This window comes from Lipophrys pholis (assembly GCF_963383615.2).
Source record: "Lipophrys pholis genome assembly, chromosome: 13".
Taxonomy (NCBI): Eukaryota; Metazoa; Chordata; class Actinopteri; order Blenniiformes; family Blenniidae; genus Lipophrys; species Lipophrys pholis.
In genome coordinates, this window is record NC_137632.1 from 28,238,820 (window position 1) to 28,262,634 (window position 23,815).

General features: G+C 44.1%; 1 protein-coding gene across 2 annotated transcripts; it reads right to left on the minus strand.

Moving 5' to 3' along the window:
• Positions 1 to 1,202: 1,202 nt before the first annotated feature.
• Positions 1,203 to 23,536, minus strand: stat4 (signal transducer and activator of transcription 4). 2 transcript variants are annotated; one of them, XM_080478714.1, is made up of 24 exons: positions 23,422 to 23,536; positions 23,173 to 23,342; positions 20,078 to 20,213; positions 14,994 to 15,092; positions 14,528 to 14,620; positions 14,329 to 14,407; positions 13,593 to 13,678; positions 13,349 to 13,500; positions 11,107 to 11,265; positions 10,892 to 10,984; positions 10,720 to 10,779; positions 10,525 to 10,545; positions 8,580 to 8,670; positions 8,357 to 8,401; positions 8,103 to 8,186; positions 7,878 to 7,976; positions 6,074 to 6,209; positions 4,928 to 4,980; positions 4,709 to 4,803; positions 4,250 to 4,386; positions 3,170 to 3,361; positions 3,046 to 3,091; positions 2,849 to 2,954; positions 1,203 to 1,397 (listed from the first exon to the last, which is right to left on the minus strand). In XM_080478714.1, exons 2-24 carry the CDS (start codon positions 23,298 to 23,300, stop codon positions 1,374 to 1,376), a joined length of 2,214 nt encoding a protein of 737 aa, XP_080334840.1. In that variant the 5' UTR covers positions 23,301 to 23,342; positions 23,422 to 23,536; the 3' UTR covers positions 1,203 to 1,373. The 2 variants fall into 2 exon arrangements, with proteins under 2 accessions (XP_080334840.1, XP_080334839.1); XM_080478713.1 differs by having other exon boundaries at positions 8,580 to 8,673.
• Positions 23,537 to 23,815: the final 279 nt, after the last annotated feature.

A 23,815-nucleotide genomic window follows, 5' to 3' on the forward strand; every position in this document is an offset into this window, starting at 1 on the left:
ATAGATAGATAGATAGATAGATAGATAGATAGATAGATAGATAGATAGATTGATGGATAGATAGATAGAAGTTATCCTTTCCATCCTGTACATGTCATGAACACCATTCCTGGGAATACGGTGGGGAACTGAAGAGGCACATTAATATCTAGCATCACTTTTAGATCCTTAAATTCTTATTTAACATTGACCAGTATTCATCCTTTCTTTCCTGTTCAGTGAAGCTTGTGTTGGGGTGCGTTTGTTCATGCATTTTGCTTTGTTACACGAGAAAATTAAAAAGTCTGCAAAAAAGCTTAACTCCACATGTAGATAGAGGGTTATTTACATTGTGGGAAAAAGTTTATATTTAATTATAAAACTCCAAGAAGTTTAAATTTGCAAAGAAAAGCCTGATTTCAAAGTGACTTTTAAAGATGCATCCTGGGGCAAAAATAATAATAACGATTTTTCACCGTTTTATTTAAAGATGTTTCCATCTTGGATTAATAAAAAACTGCTTTTTGTATTATGTTGTTAGTTAAGGTTTCACTTTATTCTTCATGTCTATTTTAAATTGCCTTGTTTTAATGTATTTGTATGAGTGTCTCTTTTTTGTTTTTTATTCATTCTGTTTGTTCTTTAATATTTTCACATAAAATAAATCATTTTAAAAAATCTTTCCTTGTGGATCGCTGCCGTGTGTCTGGATGGAGCTACGAGGCCTGCGGCTCTTTAGTTCCTCTGTATTTGCTCTCTGAAGCTTTCTGAAAATCATATGTACAACAAGTTTAATTAAAAAAACTCGACACACTCAAACACTGAATCCACAGTGTCTCGATCACAGATTTTAATCTAATTATTGCCCTTTAGAATTGCCTGATGAAGACCGCGGGAATAAATCTACAATCTTTAACCATTATTGAAAAGTTCAGTCGGTTGTTTGTACAAGCAGCTGTTGGAGATTTTACTTCCTGGTGAGATCATAAACGCACCAGATTCTCCAGGAATCACGTGATTCTCTGTAAAAAGCAGTGAACATTAAGTACACATCGCTTACATCCACTCACACTTCCCCTTCTCTCACCACCTTCAATCTAAAAGCTCCTGCAGTGACTCTACATGACCAGTAGGTGGCATCACACCACTTTCACGTACCCATGAATCATTTATTCTCTTTATTCAAACAGGAGACAAAACACAACATCGCCACACAATCTGCATCCAGAAAAAGGATTTTTTATTGATTTATATACAGCTGAGATTCAAAACAAAACAAAAGAGTAATAAATTCATCATTTCTATCAAAAACGGGTCAGAATATATCGCTTCCGGGATTATTAAACCAACAAGGCAGGTAAAGGGTCCAGCTCGGTGACCTGAAGCTCTCAGGTTCACTCTGAATATGGCGGCGTCATCTGCCAGGACAGAAGGTCAGTGGGATTAGTGACGGAGCTCCAGAGCCTCAAGGGAACAAACACACATTAAACAGGAGAAATAAAGACCACGAGAACAGCAGCTTGCTCTGAGGGTTTCCTGATGACGCCCTGATGACGCCCTGATGACGCCCTGATGACACCCTGATGACACCCTGATGACGCCCTGATGACACCTTGATGATGCCCTGCTGACGCCCTGATGACGTCCTGCTGACGCCCTGTTGACGCTCTGACGACGCCCTGATGACACCCTGATGACGCCCTGATGACGCCCTGATGACGCCCTGATGACACCCTGATGACACCCTGATGACGCCCTGATGACACCTTGATGACGTCCTGCTGACGCCCTGTTGACGCTCTGACGACGCCCTGATGACACCCTGATGACGCCCTGACGACGCCCTGCTGATGCCCTGTTGATGCCCTGCTGACGCCCTGATGACGTCCTGCTGACGCCCTGTTGACGCCCTGACGACGCCCTGCTGATGCCCTGTTGACGCCCTGATGACGCCCACGTCCGCTACAAGGACTCTTCTCCCCTCTACGATATACATCTTTCTCCAGCTAAATAAACTAACATATATGAATATATATTTGAAACTAAGACCAAACACTGAATAATTCAATACTTCTTCCTGATGGTGATGAAAATCTCAAATATTAAACATGTTAATTATACATTTGCATAGATAGACAGATAGTTATAGAATATATAAAGATATGTATAGATAAATACAGATATAGAGATATATAGATAGAGAAATATAGATGAAGATAGATAGACAGACAATCTACATCAGAGAAGCAAAGCAGAATGAAATCTGGATGCAGGGATGGTGATAAAGTAAACAACCAGTTTACAACCATTTATTGGGGGATTAGGGAACATGTAGGTTTTGGGATTAGGGAGCATGCAGGCTGTGGGTGTAGGGAGCATGCAGGCTGTGGGATTAGGGAACACGGAGGCTGTGGGATTAGGGAACATGGAGGCTGTGGGATTAGGGAACATGTAGGCTGTAGGATTAGAGAACATGTAGGCTGTGGGATTAGGGAAAATGTAGGCTGTGGGATTAGGGAACATGTAGGCTGTAGGATTAGAGAACATGTAGGCTGTGGGATTAGGGAAAATGTAGGCTGTGGGATTAGGGAACATGTAGGCTGTAGGATTAGAGAACATGTAGGCTGTGGGATTAGGGAAAACGTAGGCTGTGGGATTAGGGAACATGTAGGCTGTAGGATTGGAGAACATGTAGGCTGTGGGATTAGGGAGCATGTAGGCTGTGGGATTAGGGAAAACGTAGGCTGTGGGATTAGGGAACATGTAGGCTGTGAACTGCAGTACGAGGTCAGTATAATGAACATGATCTTATTGATCAGCTCTTATCTGCAAGAAGAGAGAACGTGATTTGAGCTTGGATTAGACTCACGCTGTCGATGTCGAAGCAGAGGGTCTCGTTGAGCATGTTGAACTCTCCGGGGGTCATCGGGGGCTCCGGGGACTGACAGGGCGGCGGCGAGGTGTGCATGCTGGAGCTACGCCGGAGAACAGGTCCAGTTAGGAGACAGAAGAGCCAATCCAGTGAATAGAGTTCTATAGAAGCAGAGTGTCCGGAGCAGGACTCACCGGAGCTCAGAGATTGGGATCAGAGTGGACGGAATGTAGGGATAAGCTGGAAAAGTCAAAGACACCAAGTGAGTGAGACGTGAGTGTTGAAACACCGACGGGCCGCAGACGTCCTCTGGCTGACCTTTGCTGGGCTGGCTGTTGTACAGCCGGCCGAAGGCCTCGTCCTTGGGGACGTCGGGGTACAGGAACTTCAGCGGGTTTTCGGGGACGACCCCGTCCGAGATCACCTTGTAATCTCGTATGATGTCGGCGAACGGCAGCGCGCTCAGACGGTTTTTAGTGTACGGCTCCACCGAGTTGAACTTCACGTCGCCTGGTGGGAAAGTGAAGGTGAAGTGAGACCAGATCAATGAACAGGTTAACGGTCATTCTGGAGTCAGATATTCAATCCCAGAGATTAAGATAATAATAATTCAGAATGTTTACGCCTGCTGGACTGTGCTTTGCTAAAAGGTCAAATATTAAATTTATTTATTTACGAACATGAAACTTAAAGAAAGAAACAAGAGAAACAAACGGGATTACTCGTTTAGATTAGATTTGATTCATTCTGAGATTACTGGACACACGCCAATCTGACAATATTATGTGTTTGAAAAGGGGGTATATGGTAGTATAGCTATTTTAATTCTACCGCTTTACATCTTTATTATTGAAAAAATTTATTTATTTATTTTTCATTTCTTCATTCATAAATATATATATATATATATATATATATATATATATATATATATATATATATATATATATATATATATATATATATATATACATACATACATATATATACATACAAATAAATGAAGAAGGAAAAAAATAAATATATTTATTTAACATTTTTCTTAATTTAGGTCAATGTTGTTTTATCCTGCATCCAGACAGATTGTTGCCCCTCCCCCAACTGACAGACCATTACCCACAAGCCCTCGCTCTCATGACAAAACCTTGAACCTCGCCAGAATGTACTTTAGTAAAGGTACACGTTGCAGGTACTTCATGGTGCACAATGTACTTCAGCATGTTTCAGTTGGACATTTAATTATTTAATGTTTTAGATGCTAGTGATGCGTTCTGATGCGTGTGTGTGTGTGTGTGTGTGTGTGTGTGTGTGTGTGTGTGTGTGTGTGTGTGTGTGTGTGTGTGTGTGTGTGTGTGTGTGTGTGTGTGTGTGTGTGTGTGTGTGTGTGTGTGTGCTGACCGGCGATGCCGCGCTCCACCCAGGTGAAGGTGATTCCCCCCAGGTGACTCTCGCTGAAGCGCAGCAGGAAGGTTCCGGGCTCCCGGTCCTTCAGCAGCACCCGCTCCATCTCTTTGCTGACAAAGCCCAGAATGTAGCTGCACCACGGGGGGGGGGGGGGGGGGGGGGGACGGGACAAAAAGGAGGAACAGTTACCCCGGCGCCGTGACTCTCACGGTCTTTGTCTCTGATGGATTCTTCATTTTTTCCCCGAGACGATTGTTAGGAATGAAAACACATCATGATAAACACATAAAACTACTTTCTTTACTTTGGTGTGTTTCTGTGTCGTGTACTCGTTCTGACACGTCTGGAACAATAATGATAATTCATCTTTTAAATATTGTGACGGAGAAAAGCCTCCATGTCTCAGCTCTGGTTGTTGATGTTTGGGGTAACGCAGGACAGACGGGGGCTTACTTCTCATTCCACACGGGCATCAGGTGCTTCTTGATGAGCTCCAGGATGGAGTCCAGCCACATCCAGAAACTGAACTGCTTCCCGGGAATGTTCTCCTGGACGGCGGCGGGACACATGGGAGGAAATACAATCAGTACTTCAATCCGGTTCCATCCAGCTGAGACGGTACAAAATACTGTAAAATAGTGTGTCGACCTGGGAGACTTTAGGACATTTTACCTTGGAAAACTTGGACCAGGACACTTGATAGTCGCCACAGGAACTGTGTTGTCCTGCAGAGACATGAAGACTTGAAGTACTCCATCCCTATCCTAAATATCTAACAAATACTAAGTATAGAGCAGATACTACTGTGTCTAAATGTGTGTTAGTGAGCACGTCCACTCTGCAGAGTTAATCCATCCGGCTCACAGATCGAGATGCTGATCAGACAGCAGGCGTGCAAGGCTCGCCAAAATAAAAGGAAGAACTCTAAAATGTGCAGTTTTATCTCACAGCACGATGTCCCAGACGTCTCACTCTTTCGGGATTCACTCGTTCTCTTCCTGGAAGCTGAAAACGTCCCAGTCCTTCTTCTTCTTCTGGGTTTGACGGCAGTTTGCATCCGTGAAGTTGCACTAGCGCCATCTGCTGGTTCTATCTACATGGTTTCCCACCGCTCTCATCTTCCCTGATGACTGTTTCCCTCTCTCGCTCTTATCATAAGCTTTTTCGTCCCTGATGACTGTTTCCCCCCTCTGTCTTATCAGAAGCTTTTTCGTCCCTGATGATTGTTTCCCCATCTCTTATCAGAAGCTTTTTTCGTCCCTGATGACGGTCCCCCCTCTCTTATCAGAAGCTTTTTCGTCCCTGATGATTGTTTCCCCCTCTCTTATCAGAAGCTTTTTTGTCCCTGATGGCCGTTTCTCTCTCTCTCTCTCTCTCTCTCTCTCTCTCAAGAAGCTTTTTCGTCCCTGATGACTGTTCCCCCTTCTACTTCTTCTTCACTTGGGTTCGACGGCAGTAGGAATCCGTGAAGTTGCACTAGCGCCATCTGCTGGTTCCAGGGTCAATATCCAGCAACGTGGCTCATTGAAGAGCCTGATGGACTGTATGAGAAGCAGATGTGCTGCACTGCGTGAGGACAACTGGCTTCCTGACGTCCAATGAAAGTCAAAATGAACATTTTAGAGAGTCCTTCCTTTTATTGTGTCCAGCCAAAGACACACGCCTGGTCAATAATCCTGCTGTCTGATCAGCATCTGACTTTCCTACAGGAACATCGAAGATTAAAGAAACGAATGAAGGAAAAACACAATGAAGGTGTTTAAGAAGCACGTCAGCGTTAAAAAAATGTCGAGTCCGTTTAAGGTTGTGGGCGGGTACCGAGCAGCTTCTCTCCCAGCATGCACAGCTGCTCCTTGTTCAGTCCTCGTCCGGCGAAGGTGGAGAACTGCCAGCTGAGGACCTCCGAGAGCTGCGACCAGTTGGCCCGAGGCGGATTCCCGAAGAACGCCAGGTTCTGTGGACCCAGAACATCAACGGGTTGAATGTTCAGGGACGCAGGGTCAGGCTGAGTCAGCACTTCTTAAAGAATTTCAAATTTTAGGTCTTTTTTATTTTCCTGATTATCATTATTATTATTATTGTTATTATTATTATGATTTCTAATAATAATACTAACTAAACTACTTCATTATTTCCATATACTTCAACTAAATTGTGATGTATAGTTTATATTTGTCTTTTCATTTTGTTCTATTCTTTTTATGATTAATCGGTCTGTAATAATTAGTTTGGATCTATACAAACATTTGTGATAAATAATTTTGTGAAATAGATTTGTATAGGTAGAACTTGTATTTATCTTTCTATTCTAAATGTATACCGTACTTTTGTGCAATTTTGTGTTTTTAATTGTTTACTATATTGTCACTATTTCATAATTTTAATGAGCTTTTCTATAATTATTTATCTTTTTAATGAGGAGCATAAGTCTTACTTGTGACTTTTTTTGTGTCGTCCTCAGGTTTTTTTTATACATCATCAAAATGATTAACATATATTTTATTTTGTATGCACATGTAGAAAATCCAAATAAATGTATTATTATTATTATTATCATTATTATCATTATTATTATTATTAACAACAACAACAACAAGCATTTGAAAACTAAATTGATAAAATAATTATGAGGTTAATTTACTGCTATTCTGTATGTTACATTTTATGCACAAACAATTCAATAATCCAGTAGAAAGTGGTTCTAGAGCCGTTCTTAGTTAAAGTGAGCCCTCAATGATTTATTGGTCATTTTCTGCGTGAGGTTTGTTTGGTATGTTTTCCATGTGTGCATGAGCTCTTCCTCCAGATACTCTGGTTCAATCCCACAGTTACAAAACAGGTTTATTTAGTGGCTCTGAAACGGCAGATTATCTGGGATTCTGGTGTGTAGAAGATGGATAAAATGGTTTACGTTTGTGTTCTGAGCCACATAATTCATAATTCAACACTCCACCAAACTCTCTTTCTAAAACCAGTAATCACTCTTCATTCATGAGCCTCACCAAGTCCGCACTCGTAGTTAATGCAGTGGAGCAGCTTATTATTGAGTTATTATTGAGTTATTACTGAGTTATTATTGTTGTTATTCAGTTATTATTGTTGTTATTGAGTTATTATTGTTGTTATTCCGTTGTTATTGTTATTATTGAGTTATTATTGTTGTTATTCAGTTGTTATTGTTACTATTGAGTTATTATTGTTATTATGGAGTTATTATTGTTATTCTTGAGTTATTAAGTTATTATTGTTGTTATTGAGTTGTTATTGTTAAGTTATTATTGTTGTTATTGAGTTATTCTTAAGTTATTATTGTTATTGTTGAGTTATCATTAAGTTATTATTGTTGTTATTGAGTTGTTATTGAGTTGTTATTGTTAAGTTATTATTGTTATTCTTGAGTTATTATTAAGTTATTATTGTTGAGTTATCATTAAGTTATTATTGTTGTTATTGAGTTGTTATTGTTAAGTTATTATTGTTGTTATTGAGTTATTATTGTTGGTATTGAGTTATTATTGTTGTTATTGAGTTATTCTTAAGTTATTATTGTTATTGTTGAGTTATTATTGTTATTGTTGAGTTATCATTAAGTTATTATTGTTGTTATTGAGTATCTGCTCACCCGGGGCTCATCGGTCAGGAGGTTGTACCACATGACGGAGGCCCAGCCTCCAGGCAACTGGCACACGTTGGAAATCACCACCAGTGGCAGAGAACACGTCTGGAAGAAAGTACACACACACACACACACACACACACACACACACACACACACACACACACACACAGTGAGCTAAACCCCAGCAGAATGACTCCACCGTGACGGGAAGCGTGCGGCTCTGCTGACCTCCAGGTCGATGGTGAGGCCCTGAACCGTGAAGCTGGCCTCGAAACTGAGGGAGTGAAGCTCCTCTGTCACCGAGAGCAGACCCTGAGGACCACACAACACACACTCATGAGTCCGACACACACACACACACACACACACACACACACACACACACACACACACACACACACACACACACACACACACACACACACACACACACACACACACACACACACACTTCTATTTCTCCCTCCAGTTTTATTGCTCACCTCGTTCCCTTTGGTGCCGTTGATGTACTTCTTCTCTTTAAGCTGCTGTGAGACAAACACATGAATTCAAATTTTTCCATTCAAAAGAAGAAAAACACTTGAAACACACAGAGAAATGAGGCACAGCTGGCAACACTCGAGGGGAATCGGGGAGGAGAAGGAAGCACAGAGGAGCTTCATCATTCTAATGAGCATCAGTGATTGGTAGTGGTTGTTGTCTTACCAGGTGTCTGAACTCCACCGAGAGGCAGCCGTTGGAAAAGTCCTCGATGTCCATAACCTTGGTGTTGTTGGTCAGGATGAAGAACTGACGACTTCTGAGGAGAACAAGAGGTGAAAAAACAAGTGTGTTGCTCCAACCAGCCAATCAGAGATCAAACCCTATATAGTGTCATCGGGGGTTTAGCCAATCCCAATCAAGGTAGGCCCTCCCTTTGACTCCTCCCACAATTAGGCAGCTCTGCTCTGGCACATTGCACCACGAGAGGAAGTACTTCCTCCTCTACCCAAGATGGGCATGTGTGGGCGGAGCCAGTCCAGCGTCACACAGACACAGCAGATTCTGAATGTAGCTCCTATGATCCAATATTCAAATGGAGGAAAATCAAGGAGGAGCTAGAAACTTAGAATACTGAAGGTTTCTGGAGCGACCAGACCAGGAGGAGGAGGAGAACAGGAGGAACAGGAGGTGAACAGGAGGAGGAGGTGAACAGGAGGAGAACAGGAGGAGGAGGAGAACAGGAGGAGGAGGAGGAGATGAACAGGAGGAGGAGGTGAACAGGAGGAGGAGGAGGAAAACAGGAGGAGGAGGAGGAGGAGGAGGAAAACAGGAGGAGGAGGAGGAGGAGGAAAACAGGAGGAGGAGGAGAACAGGAGGAGGAGGAGGACAGGAGGAGGAGGTGAACAGGAGGAGGAGGAGGAGACCAGGAGAAGGAGGAGGAGAAGGAGGAGGAAAACAGGAGGAGGAGGAAAACAGGAGGAGGAGGAGAACAGGAGGAGGAGGAGGACAGGAGGAGGAGGAGGAGAACAGCTGGAGGACAGGAGGTGAACAGGAGGAGGAGGTGAACAGGAGGAGGAGGAGGAGGACAGGAGGAGGAGGAGAACAGGAGGAGGAGGAGGTGAACAGCTGGAGGACAGGAGGTGAACAGGAGGAGGAGGAGAACAGGAGGAGGAGGAGGTGAACAGCTGGAGGACAGGAGGTGAACAGGAGGAGGAGGAGGACAGGAGGAGGAGGAGGAGAACAGCTGGAGGACAGGAGGTGAACAGGAGGAGGAGGTGAACAGGAGGAGGAGGAGGACAGGAGGAGGAGGAGGACAGGAGGAGGAGGAGGACAGGAGGAGGAGGAGGACAGGAGGAGGAGGAGGAGAACAGCTGGAGGACAGGAGGTGAACAGGAGGAGGAGGTGAACAGGAGGAGGAGGAGGACAGGAGGAGGAGGAGGACAGGAGGAGGAGGAGGAGGTGAACAGCTGGAGGACAGGAGGTGAACAGGAGGAGGAGGAAGAGGAGGAGAACAGGAGGAGGAGGTGAACAGGAGGAGGAGGTGAAACGATGGAGGGTGAGTTTATAAAAACACCCATAATGCAGCAGCTATAGGAGAACTTCACTGTGTTTTGCACCAGAAGGTTTAATTGTAATTGGCTTTATGTTGAGAGTGTTTAGTAATTTTCATTGGTAATTATTTGGTTTTCGTGACATTTTCATCACGTGTACTCTGCACTGCAACAAAGAACAACACTTAACGTTTAACTTTAAAGGTTATTCTGGCGCTATTTTACCAGTCCGGCCCAGTGAAGACCACAGCCGGAAACAACTCGGTGCAACACTGCAGCTCCGTCACTTCATCTGAACACGGCGTTAAGAAGTTAAAATAAAGTACCACACAGAAACCATTTCTTAAGAAAATAGCCTGAATATCCATTTAAATTTGTGTTTGGAGAAAACAATTCTGGCCTTTTTTTTTTTTTTTTTACAAGCAGCTCCGGTTGTAAAACGCTGTAGCGAGGAAGAGGAATAAAACCATCGACATCCGGTTGTTTTAACTTCTTCTTATGCTGTGAAACTGATTGCAGCTTGGAAACAAGCACGTCTGTAACGCAGTCTAAAGTCGTGCCTCCCTGCAGCCAGTCACAGTAAAGAGCAGCAGCACATCCTGTGTGTTCATACTCACATTCTGCCCGGGGGGAGTTCCCTACACACACACACACACACACACACACACACACACACACACACACACACACACACACACACACACACACACACACACACACACACACACACACACACACAGTATTAAAACAATGTGGCTCAGAACACATAGAAAATTGCAATTGTTTGATTTATAATTTTTTTTAGGTTTTACTTGTCGAACGTTGCTTTGACTTTCAGCTGATAGTCCACCTCTGGGAGTTTGACCAGGAGTCTGCGAAGAGTCAGAACGTTGTTAAAAAAATGCTCACAGGAAGTTCATGACGGCATCAAATATGGAGGCCGCACGCGGCGGAGGGAGGACCTGAAAACGGGTGGGCGCTCACCTGGCTTTGGTGGTGAACTGCACCCCCGTCTTGATGATGAGGGGCTTCTGAGGGTGCGTGGGCATGCAGGGCTGCTTCTCCACCACAAAGGAGCTGAGGAGATACCACACCTCCCATCATTCACCATGACTGACTGGCTCGCCTGCCAAAGAGCGTTCAGACTGTGTGTGTGTGTGTGTGTGTGTGTGTGTGTGTGTGTGTGTGTGTGTGTGTACCTCTTGATGAGGTGGTAGATGAGATATTTAACTCGTTCTTCCATCTGAGGCTTCTGCAGTGGTATGGGGTCACTCTCATAGGTGACCTTCACCACCAGCTCCCCCAGTTTGTCCAGCTGACGCTTGATCTGGAAGAGACTCTGAGCGGTCAGGGTGAACCTGGAGGAAGAGGAGGAGGAGGAAGATGGGGGGGGGGGGGGGGGTAAATGATTAATAACTGAAAAAAGTGAATTAAACTTTGAAATATTTAAATGCTGCACATAAACACAGTAAGATTTCTGTACGTTCATGGACTTTGTTTCCGTTTCCTCAGAAATATATATATATATATAAAGAAAATACAGGGGTACGAATGATTGTTGGTTGAGTTGAATAAGGAGTAAATACGCTTTGTTTCTTCCGACTCCTTTTCGGATATGTCGGGCCATTATTTATTTAGTTATGGGTTACTTTTGTTGTTGTTTGCATTGCTCTGTTGTGTTTGTTGATTTTATTTTTGTGTTGTTGTGTACCCCACATGTCAGAAATAAACGGAATATTTAAAAAAAATGTGCGTGTTTTCCGTTAACTGATGACTCTAAGCTGTTGTTTTGTGAAATCAAGAAAAAAATGATCTAAATCCACCTTAAATATTGTGTATTTAATGGAAATACACATATACAGCTGTTTATGGAGCTTAACTGACTAACCCACTAGCCTCATCTCGTACAACATTGTACTTCCACATCGTACCACAAGATGGTGCTGTGAGACACTCTAGCATTGAGACTGGCCTCAGTAACACAAAAGAGGAAGAAGAAGCACAAATTTCAGCAAACACACAACGAATGAAGCTCTCGAATATTAATCTGCTAAAACATCTGACGAAAGGACGAGTTGACTGAATCGTGTTTACTGGGGATTCAGAAGAACTCAATCTGTTTTCGATGGAATCAGTAAACCCACACAGTTCAGAGTGTGCAGGTCGAGTGATGAAGAATGCGTCAGAAGTGACTAATAATAATCGAAAACCGCCTCAGTGGTTTGACACATAAAGGTCAGCGTCATCATCCTAATAAAACCCTGTGGAGGAGAGGGTTTTTAAAATGAAAATTAAATCTATGAATATACTGTAATTCTGTCGAAACGTATTTATGCCAACAAACTAACAATGGGCCTTGAGCTGTATTCGCTTCATCCATCCATCTTCTCTCATCCGTTTCCTGGTGGTGGGGGTGTCAGTCTGAGCACCGTCACCCAGATCACATTGACCCATTAGAACCTTCCTGCAGGTGGAGAGCCCACAGGAAGGTGGTGCCCGGCGTGGGACCTGAACCCTCTACCTTGAGATTGAGAGTCTGACGCTCTACCAGCTGAACAAGCCGGGGACTACATCCGCTTCATTTTCTACAGATAATCTTCAATAAAAGAGAGGATTTCTTAATTGATTATTGACTGATTATTAACTCGGTCACTTCTCTTTTAATTCACCGAAGCTGCAGGTCAGGTTCAACTTTCTCCATCACAGCTATTTTTAAATTCACACAAACAGAAATGTGTTCAGAATTTAAGATTAATGGATCTTCTGCTTGTATTTCTTTACAAGTATGTTAATAAACGAGCCTTAATAAGTCTCTCTATTCACCAGCTGTTTGAAAGAACTATAATGTTTCACCACTAGGGGGCTCTCTATTCACCAGCTGTTTAAAAGAACTATAATGTTTCACCACTAGGGGGCTCTCTATTCACCAGCTGTTTAAAAAAGCTATAATGTAAAACCCGGGGGGACCGGTCCTTTCAGGCTGTAGCCCCCCCCAGCTATGGAACGACTTGCCCCCCCTGTCCCTCTGCATGCTCGATTCCCAAGCTCTTTTAAAATGCACTTGAAGACGTTTTTATTTAAGAAAGCTTTTAGCTAAATACTTCTCCCTTTTACTGTATTTTATGAAATGTATATGTTCTGTTTTTACTGCACCCATTCTATGTACAACACTTTGTGATTTTTATCTGTGAGAAGCGCTTTATAAATAAACTCAACTTACTTACTAATGTTTCACCACTAGGGGGCTCTCTCAATGGAAAAAAGGCCAGATTGTTGTCATGTGGTTAATAAACACGCCGCATTTAAATCAATTTTCCACTGACTGAAATAATAATGGCGAGCCGACATGAGCCCTTCGCCGCCAGCCGCCGCTGGCCTGCAGTGAGGTTTGCAGTAGACTGGAGTCTTGGCGGCGCCGAGGGGGAACAGATGTTTGGTTACCAGTTCTGCAGCTGTTCCAGGCCGGTCAGCATCGGACCCCCGATGGCGGCGACCTGCTGCCGGCGCTTCCAGTCCAGCAGCTCGGGGCTGAGCTGGGAGGTCATCAGGTCATTGATCTCTTTGATCACCACGTCCATCTTTGACAGGATCTCCTACGCGACAAGCGGTTTTGTACGTTCTTCACGTTTTTTGCGCGTGAAGAAGTGAAACGTGTGAGAACGTGTGAAGCCTCAACACGGCTCACCTTCCTCTTGAAGTCCAGCCCGTTGAGCATTTCCTGGAGCTTCGTCACTTCTTTTTTCATCGAGTCAGAGTTTCTGTCCGACGAGTCTGCAACACACGTTACAAAAGTTTGCCTGAACTCCTTTGCTGCAGCTCGGTCACCACGTCACCGAACTCCTGTTTGACACCGCCGAGCAACAGGAAGGACTGAAAGAGGAGCCACTTTAAATAACCGGGGAAAGTTATAGACCTTGAAGGCAATCAAAGGTTAAAAACACTCGAGAAAACCCAACGGTCAAGTTTTTCGTTTCAGTAACTATTAGGTAATCTCACTACCTTTTCTAAAAGTGAGTAACTAGTAACTGTGATCGAAGGCCCCGTTTACACGCCAACGCTTTTAAGTTGAAAAGCAAAAACCTTTATTGAGTGTTGGTTGTCCTTTCACACGACAACGGCGCTCGGAGCCACAATTGTTGAAAACGACTCCCAAGGTGGAACTTTTCGAAAACGCTGTGACTCGATCTTTGTGGATCTGGACGAAAACTCGGGTTTGCTGAAACACTGCAGTAGTTTCGTTTCTTCCTTTTTTTTAATTGTTTTTTTTACTTATCGTATTGTGGTGTTTCATCACAAAAACAACCAACAGCGCCAACTCATGGCCTGACATACTAACTACATCGTCCTCAGCCCGTAACTGTAAATAACTGTAAAATGAGTCAGAAAGTCAGACATTTTAAAAATGTCCCCCCCAGTCCCACCTCGAGACTGCAGCGTCTTGTAACGGAAGTCGAAGTCGTCCTGCATGTCCTCGATGTACTTCACAGCCTGGTCCATCAGCTGGGGACAGACGGACATTTTCAGTGTGAGACGCAGGATTGTCTCTGCTCGCTACAGGAAGTACAGGGACAGTACAGGGACAGTACAGGGACAGTACAGGGACAGTACAGGCTCGTTTACCTGCACGCTGCCTCGGATGATCCCCACTCGGTTGTCCATGTTTTTGTGTCTCTCGAAGGTCTCAGAATCCTGAAGCGCTTTCTCCAGAGGACCCTGGAAAAAAAGAAAAAAAGAACTTCACGTTATTGACGGATCTGATATCTATATCTATATATCTATATAGATATATAGATATAGAGAGAGAGAGTCCCACACCTTCCAATGGGAAACCAGCTTTAACATTTTTTTTTTTTTTTTTCTTAAATATGAATCCAAACACAATTTAATTGTAAACTCGAGGTCTTTGCCCTCCTCCCTGCCTGAAAACATCAGTGCGAAGACGCAGAAGCTGCTGCCAGCAGACAGTTTCCTGGGAGTGATAAAAGCCGTTTGGCAGGGCGGGAGGTGCGTGACGTATTCCTGGCAGTGCAGGAGATTTACCCGAAGCGGCGGGACTTTCCCCGACCATGTCAGCAAAAACACAAACCTGTTCCTGCATGCAGGCGCTGGAGAGGATCCGCCGCTCCTCCCTCAGGCAGGTGGAGATCACTCTGGCCATGACGGCCGGGTTGGTGGAATATTTCAGCTGAGGGGTCGCAAAGACAAAACAAAGTGTTCAGAGATCACGAGATCACGAGATCACGAGATCACGAGATCACGAGACAGTGATGATTCTCAATCATCTTTGTTGATCGTCGGCGTCCGCGGTGTCGGTTTATCTCGCCTGGCACAAGACGTCTGGAGATCAGCGTCACAGACTGAGAGCTGGCAACGCCACCAGGCGTTTCCTGGAAGTGCTCCATTCAAACAATTACAAAGGAATGAGGCTGGACTGGACTCAACCGGACGGTTCTCCACTAGTGTCACCGCGGCTGCTCGCACATGAAAACTCTGGAAACACTGAGCTCCTCCCTCACCTGTAGGGATAATTAATAATAATAATAATAATAATAATAATGATGTGAACTGGAACAAGGCAGCAGCCTCACCACTGTCTGTGTGGTTGTGAACAGTGTGTTGTGACGTCTATATAACATGTTATATATGTTATATATGTTAATGCTGATTGAATTTAACGTTCTGGACCAACACTGGTCGGTTCACTGCGGCCCGCAGGTCCACTTTACAAAGTATGAAGTCAAGAAGGAATTTTTGTCATGACAGAAATGAGAGTTTCTCCTTCATTTACAACAGATTGTTTTAGTGAAAGTTATTCTTTAGTGTTTTAAAACACCGTCAAAGAGCTTTTTCTTTCTTTTAATTCATTTCTTTTTCTCCGATTTCATGAGTCCATTGAATGTTTACATAATTGAAAAGGAGCACAAAGAAGATAAAACTCATCGTGCTTCAAAACACAAAAGCAGAATGAAAGAAATACAAAATGAACTGATGAGCAGTTTACAGAATGTTCACATCTGCAGCTCTATAATCATGAACTTACAGCAGGATCAAATCAGGACTATATTTCCTGCAGGTCACAGACAAATCGGATTTAATCAAAATCAAAGTGACATTTAAGGTAAATATTGTGGCTCATGGGATTTAATTGTCTTTTAAACTGGAGCTCGGTGGAGGAGTTCTTTAAATCCAAGACTTTCCACAGTTTGACTCCGTTTCATCTTTTCACAAGAACAAGTTCCGCTCCTCGTTTCGGATTGGACTGCAGATTTCAAAGGTTTTTATCTATTTTTTAAATGGTGTTGAACAGCGCGTGGCGTCCCGGTACGGGCGCATTCAGACATCTTGGATGACGTGGACGAAATTGAGATTTGCACCCGGAGCAGCAACGTCGACGTTTTATTAAAACACAGATTTGTTTCCTTCATTTTGCAGCAGGGAGGATTATTCAACACGCCAAAGTGTTGAAACTGCACTTATTGTCTTTCTTTGTGTTCCTGTACGTTCATCAGCACAAAGGGAAACGTTGCATTGAAAGTGGAACATCTTGATGATTTAGCTTCAGATCCAACCCGGCTGCAGAAACCTTCTGAAGTCCAGTCAGCAAAAAAAACAAAAAGAGCATCAGCCACAAAGTTTCCGCCGCCGTCCTCTCACCCGCCGCCTCCCGTCAGGGATTTACGTGAAGAGGAAGGTGGCTGTCGAACCACTTAGAGAAAGTACTTTAAACTTTTTTTTCACCGGGGAAAAGTGGAACTTTGTTTTTTTTTTGCGTCGCCTTCGAGTGTGAGTAAAGTTTCACCTGCATCATTGCCGGGACGATGACTGAGGACACACGAAACACACACCTACACACACACTTTCATGACTCTCAGCGTGGACGCTGCGCTGTGATGTACCAGCATCACACACTCCTCTTTTCAGTGAAACCTGCGTTATTCAGAACGAACTCTAATCTGTCTTGCACGGCGCACCAAGTCAAAACAACTTTGTCATCGCTGAAGTGACGTCTGTGTCGTTTCTTTTAGAGGTTTCCTGTGGCGTTTCTAGATGTAAACACTTGGTGGGGCGACATTTTATTTCAGGTGGAGTGACTCCACGGGATTCCATAGTAAAGTGTGTGTGCACCACCTTTTAGCCACAACATTATAACCACCATAGAGGCGCTGATCCAGTAAAAACGTTGAGCCTTGGAGAAAGCCCATCGAACCTGCTCGTGCTGTTCCAAAGACAGAAGCTCAACCACCAGTAAAGCTGCAAAATGATAAGATTCTCAGAAACTGTCGGTCACTTGTCACTCAGTTTATCATGAGTGAGAGAGGGGCGAGCTACACTAATGCAATACACACTGCATGGTGAGAGAGGGGCGAGCGACACTAATGCAATACACACTGCATGGTGAGAGAGGGGCGAGCGACACTAATGCAATACACACTGCATGGTGAGAGAGGGGCGAGCTACACTAATGCAATACACACTGCATGGTGAGAGAGGGGCGAGCTACACTAATGCAATACACACTGCATGGTGTGAGAGGGGCGAGCGACACTAATGCAATACACACTGCATGGTGAGAGAGGGGCGAGCTACACTAATGCAATACACACTGCATGGTGTGAGAGGGGCGAGCGACACTAATGCAATACACACTGCATGGTGAGAGAGGGGCGAGCGACACTAATGCAATACACACTGCATGGTGAGAGAGGGGCGAGCGACACTAATGCAATACACACTGCATGGTGAGAGAGGGGCGAGCTACACTAATGCAATACACACTGCATGGTGAGAGAGGGGCGAGCGACACTAATGCAATACACACTGCATGGTGAGAGAGGGGCGAGCTACACTAATGCAATACACACTGCATGGTGAGAGAGGGGCGAGCTACACTAATGCAATACACACTGCATGGTGAGAGAGGGGCGAGCTACACTAATGCAATACACACTGCATGGTGAGAGAGGGGCGAGCTACACTAATGCAATACACACTGCATGGTGTGAGAGGGGCGAGCGACACTAATGCAATACACACTGCATGGTGAGAGAGGGGCGAGCGACACTAATGCAATACACACTGCATGGTGAGAGAGGGGCGAGCGACACTAATGCAATACACACTGCATGGTGAGAGAGGGGCGAGCTACACTAATGCAATACACACTGCATGGTGTGAGAGGGGCGAGCGACACTAATGCAATACACACTGCATGGTGAGAGAGGGGCGAGCTACACTAATGCCATACACACTGCATGGTGAGAGAGGGGCGAGCTACACTAATGCAATACACACTGCATGGTGTGAGAGGGGCGAGCGACACTAATGCAATACACACTGCATGGTGAGAGAGGGGCGAGCTACACTAATGCAATACACACTGCATGGTGAGAGAGGGGCGAGCTACACTAATGCAATACACACTGTATGGTGAGAGAGGGGCGAGCTACACTAATGCAATACACACTGCATGGTGAGAGAGGGGCGAGCTACACTAATGCCATACACACTGCATGGTGAGAGAGGGGCGAGCTACACTAATGCAATACACACTGCATGGTGTGAGAGGGGCGAGCGACACTAATGCAATACACACTGCATGGTGAGAGAGGGGCGAGCTACACTAATGCAATACACACTGCATGGTGAGAGAGGGGCGAGCGACACTAATGCACCATCAGCGTGGATCAGGAGGAAACCACCTGAAGCAGGAAGAGGAGACCAGGAACCAGGGAGGACAGTCCTCAGTAATTATGTGATATATAAGAAGTTTTATTCACAGACAAGAAAATATTGTAGATAATCTTAAGAATTAAGAATTAAGAATTAATAATCGACTTTGCATGCAGTCCTATCTGATGACACCAGGTGGCGCTTAGCCCCCCCTGCCCCTAATGACCAGTTGACCCTGGTCATACAGCCGGGGAGAACCATTCAAACATGGACGCCGTTCTCACGTCTGTCTGACACAAAGTTAACTGACACAGAACAACAACAACAAGCCGCAAACACACTCCGCTGTGATACCGCACAGGAGTAACACTTCCTCTCTCACACACACACACACACACACACACACACACACACACACACACACACAGGAAACACCGCGGGCCTGTTCTGCAAAGATATGTGTCTTTTCCAGAATCGACTGTGGCGGTCGTGTGAAGACGATGTGACCTCAACCAAACATCCGCTCCTCAAACCAAACCTGCACATGGAGGCGCTTCAACAAGACGCAGTACGACAAGAATATCGGTGAACGGCGTCGTCATTCGGCGCCCGAGACTGCAGAGTCAACACAGCTCTCAAGTGACGCCAAAACAGAAAAGGAGCGCCGGCGCCTCGCGAGCACGGCTCAGTTTGAGAGTGCAGTGCATACATTCTACTTCCCTTTCACTTCCAGTACGCGTCCACCGTAGATACCACTTCTCCTTACTGTACGCGCTTTACAAACAGCCACCGACGGCGACGCTCACATTGGTTCTTGTGCAAAACACAACCACTGGCGAGCGTTTTAAGCACATACGTGATGTCATCGTCTCAGAACCACATACGTGATGTCATCGTCTCAGAACCAACGTCTGAAATGAGAATATTTTCCTTCAGTAGCACGTCGGGGTCTGGATGGAGTCTGGCGTTCTCTTTGGTTGATGTCCTCACGCAGGCACAGATCAACAGTCACAAGGAAAACACACACACACACACACACACACACACACACACACACACACACACACACACACACACACACACACACACACACACACACACACACACACACACACACACACACACACACACAACTGTTGCTCCCTACCAAGTATGTAATGGATTGCGGGAGGAGAAAAGGCTCTATTGAGCAGCAGCTCTCCTTCATAACGACCTGCTGACCAAGAGCAGACCAGATCATTGACAAATGACCTGTGCATGGTTTTCATAGACGTGAAGCTCCTCGAGTGACTGGAGAGCTCGATGCAGTGGACTGATAAGTTGAAAGGCGAGTGTCTCGTCTCCCCCAGGGGACCGGCTGCAGAACTGAACCCAGCGCGACAGCTCATTCAACACTATTGTGATGCCAAGGAAGTGAGACGAGAAGTGAGTCTGGAGCTGCAAAGCAGCAGAAAGTGGCGCTCACACTTTGCTGGGAGGTGACGGGAGTCGTGAACGTACCTGCAGCTGCTGCTGGATGATCTTCATGTTGTGTCTTTGGAGGAAGTTCTGCTCCTGCGAGCGCGTCCTCTCCAGCTGGGACAGCAGGTTTGTGAAAAGCACCGTGGCCATCGACTCGTCGTTTACCGCCGTGTCCCTGAAACCCACGCGGCGCCACGTCTTTTAAGTTTCCCAAAGGGTTTCATTGCATTTTTATCATCTTCCGTGGTACGCGGCGCTGTAGGTTATGGCGCCCTCTAGTGGCCGCAGTCACTGTGACAGCAGCAAGGCAGCAACGTTTGAGAGTTTATGAAGCATAGGACTGATGGGCACCCGTCACGCTGGTGTCTCAGACTTCCCAGCTGGTTGTGCTTCAGCAAAATCTTTTATTCTCAATCTACCGAGACAGTCTGGCGGTCAAAACCTGCGGCAACTTAACAAAATATTAATCATGCATCATGTACAGGTACTTTAACGCAGGTCAGTGATGCTCTAGAGGTTAAAGAATGAGGCTGATTGAGGCTGAATATTAAAAAGTAAGTAACTTAATTGATCAAATAGATAAGAAACAATGGTGCATTAGAATATCTGAATAAGTGCAAAACACGAGTACACAAACATAATAAATAGTTCAATTCAAAAGATTTGCAGATTACTACGTTTCAAGACGAGGGGGTGTGTATTTATAGAAGTTTGAAATAGTTTGTATCTTGAAGTGATGTTCAGGCCTGTAACACCTGGTATTGTAATAACTGATAATGTAATAAAATAAAGACAGTGCTGCCTAGTTTATATCTTCAATGAATGATCCGATCCACTATACGCACTTCTGCACTAAATCTGCAATAGAAATACTTTTTAGAAAATATATATTCTCAGAATTCTGGTTGCAATTATTAAATGTTGAAAGGTTTTTCTTAATGTGGGATTAGTTCCTCATGTTAATTTGGAATATTGGAAAAATGTAATAATGTTGAAATTGAAAAGGTTTATGAAACTACATCTTTAGGAGTAAAAACAATTATAAGTAATAATTTGTTTGAAGCCTCACGTAGAACACGTAAAACAAAAACGCTCTATTTCTGTTCTTTACAGAACCGGAGACTTAATAAATAACAAATGTCTACATTTCTTGTAATGTTCACTTCTTCTGCCTTATATGACATATTGTGTGGAAATATACATAAAACTAACTTGGATCCAATAATGAAATGACAGAAAAGAGTGATTGGGATTATAAATAGAGCTGGATTGGGAGTGAGGCTCCAGATTGGACTTCATGATGAACTGATCAGGTGTATTTCTCTCTGTGTTTTCAAAAAGAGTTAAAGATGTAAAATAATCAAAGGTTATTTTGGGAATTGTTAATTTGATATTTACTGATTATCCCAAAAGTGATTTCTAACTTAAACTGTCGTTTAGTTTTATATTTGATTAGCGATGGTTGTTTGTAATCCTTTAAAGGTAGAGGATCGAACAGGCTTCAGCCGATTCCTTTTTCTGCTGCTGGACGGTTCAGGTTGTGTAATAATCTTCTTGTTTGCTGCTTTGGGTGAACGCAACTGAAATTAAACTAAAAGCTAATATGGGATTACGCGATTGGCAAGTTGTTAGATTATTGGCTTTTTTTTTTTTTTTTTTTTTTTTACAATTAAATTGACCAAAATTCTGATTAATATTCCACCACTGCACGTTATTAAATGTTTGGTTGTTAGCAGGGACTGCGGCCTCCTTCCTGTTCGGCTCTGCATGGCTGAGCGCGAGTTAAGAATTGATCGGCAGAAGAAGGAGGCGAGCGAGTTTCACCTTCCCGAGGAAGTACAGCCTCTGCTGGGCCTCCTCCTGCGACCGTCGGTGGGTGAAGAGGCGGCGCTCCGGGGGCTACGGCCACATTTCTTCGTATTTGTGTGACTGATCATATCTTCTCTGGGAGTAAAACTGTCATTTTAAATGTGCTGCTGCGGGTGTCACAGATTTCCTGCTGTGGGTTTTTTGTTTTATTTTCAGTGGAGACGGTGAACTGCAAGAAATCAGGTCAGAGACGAGCCGTGGGCTTTAAAGGGGCCTGGCACTCAGCCATCATGACGTCAGGATCCAGGTCTACTGTCGCTTTTATCAATGAAGTAGTAACCTGGAGAACTGCTCGTCTTCACATTTCTCATCCATCATCAATTACTGGTGGTAACATGTATAATAAAACTAAATCTAATAGTGCAACCAGTTTCTCTTCTATTACTTTTAGGTTGGTGTGTGATTGTTTGCAGGATACTGATGTGAGTATTTATTAGATATGGAGCTTTTCCCCTTTAAGTACTATTTGCATACACAACATGTTCTACTTTTCTAGCTTTTATATATATATATATATATATATATATGTATATATGTCCTACACAAATAAATGGCTATTGATGATACAATTAAATGCAGCGACAAAGTAACTAAGACTTTTATGATATACAGTATATTTTTATATATGAATAATTCATAAATATTCAGTAATTCTAAAATGGTGCTGTATATGTATGTTGGAAATCTTAAAAAAAAAAAAAATAGAATAGAAAGAAATCTATAAATTTTTTCTCTTATCTCCAGACAGTTTCAAATCTTTGGTGCTGGAAATGAAAAACTACAGTTTATAGTAATTTTCCGATCTTATTCAGCATTAAAACGACTATAACTCTAAGAACGTGGAACACAGTGGAGGTATAACATTTAAACGGATCAACAAGACGAGACTTGGTAGTAAACATTGTGTAAAAACACCTGGAACTCTGCACAGGGAGACAGTAGAGTCCAGCTCCGTGTTAATGCGCTCCTCAACAGTTTCTGAGAAATAAATAAATAAATAAATAAAACAACTATGTACAAGTGCAATTGTAAAACAATGCAACTGTAGTTGTAGGGGTGTTTTTTCCCCAGTACTTTCTAGTTTGGATGGTTTTCTATACACCAACATCAATTTCTTCAAATGACTGGCTGAATAAATGATCTTAGTCGTTTCTCTATTGATGAACTGGATTTTAGGGGAAGTGACCTGGACACATGCCTCATATCTAAACCTGCAGCTATAAATAAAATAATAATAATAATAATGATTAAAAAGCAGGACTCACCAGTCCTGAGACTCGATCCAGCTGGCCAGGCCCTGCCTGATGTCCATGGGGAAGTTGTCGTCATACAGGTAGTCCACATGTTCCAGGAGTCTCACCTCCAGCTGCTGGATCTGCTTCCACTGGCTCATGATGCCGCTGCGTAAAAGACGCAACACGCGCTGGTCCTGGTCCTGGTCACCGGGGAGAAACGTGAAGTTTAGACCAGCAGCGAGATGGAATCATTGAGCAGTGATCCACGTTCAATCCTACCCGGGCTCCGTTGATCGTGACTGAGGTCTGGAAGCTTCTCCGCTCTGCGCTCCTCGCCCGTCAGCCGCCTCCACCATGTGCGCTCCTCGCGCTCTGACTTTCGCTTTTTAAATGCGGCTCGTCGCAGGAGGAAGTGAAGCATTTTACTCGAAGAGGCTGTGCTCAGGTAGGAATCACACGGGCTGGCAGGTCGCCCGGGGGCGTCTTTGTTTCGGACTCTTTGTTTCTCTTAACTGGAGCAGCGAGTCGTGCCGAACCGGGACCCTCGTCCAGGGGAGCGCGCGCTGCTGCTTTTATTATGATTTACAGACAAAACGTACAAACATACTAAACTGTGTGAATCACGGTAACAACTAAGGTGCATCTATGGGAAAGTCTCATGTTTCTTGTATGC

Coding starts and splice junctions, on each gene's coding strand:
- stat4 (XM_080478713.1), bottom strand. CDS start 23,300: ATGAGCCAGTGGAAGCAGATCCAGCAGCTGGAGGTGAGACTCCTGGAA. Junction 14,408..14,527: donor TCATCCGAGGCAGCGTGCAG/GTAAACGAGCCT, acceptor GTCTGTCCCCAG/CTGATGGACCAGGCTGTGAA. Junction 10,780..10,891: donor CAGTTCACCACCAAAGCCAG/GTGAGCGCCCAC, acceptor GACTCTTCGCAG/ACTCCTGGTCAAACTCCCAG.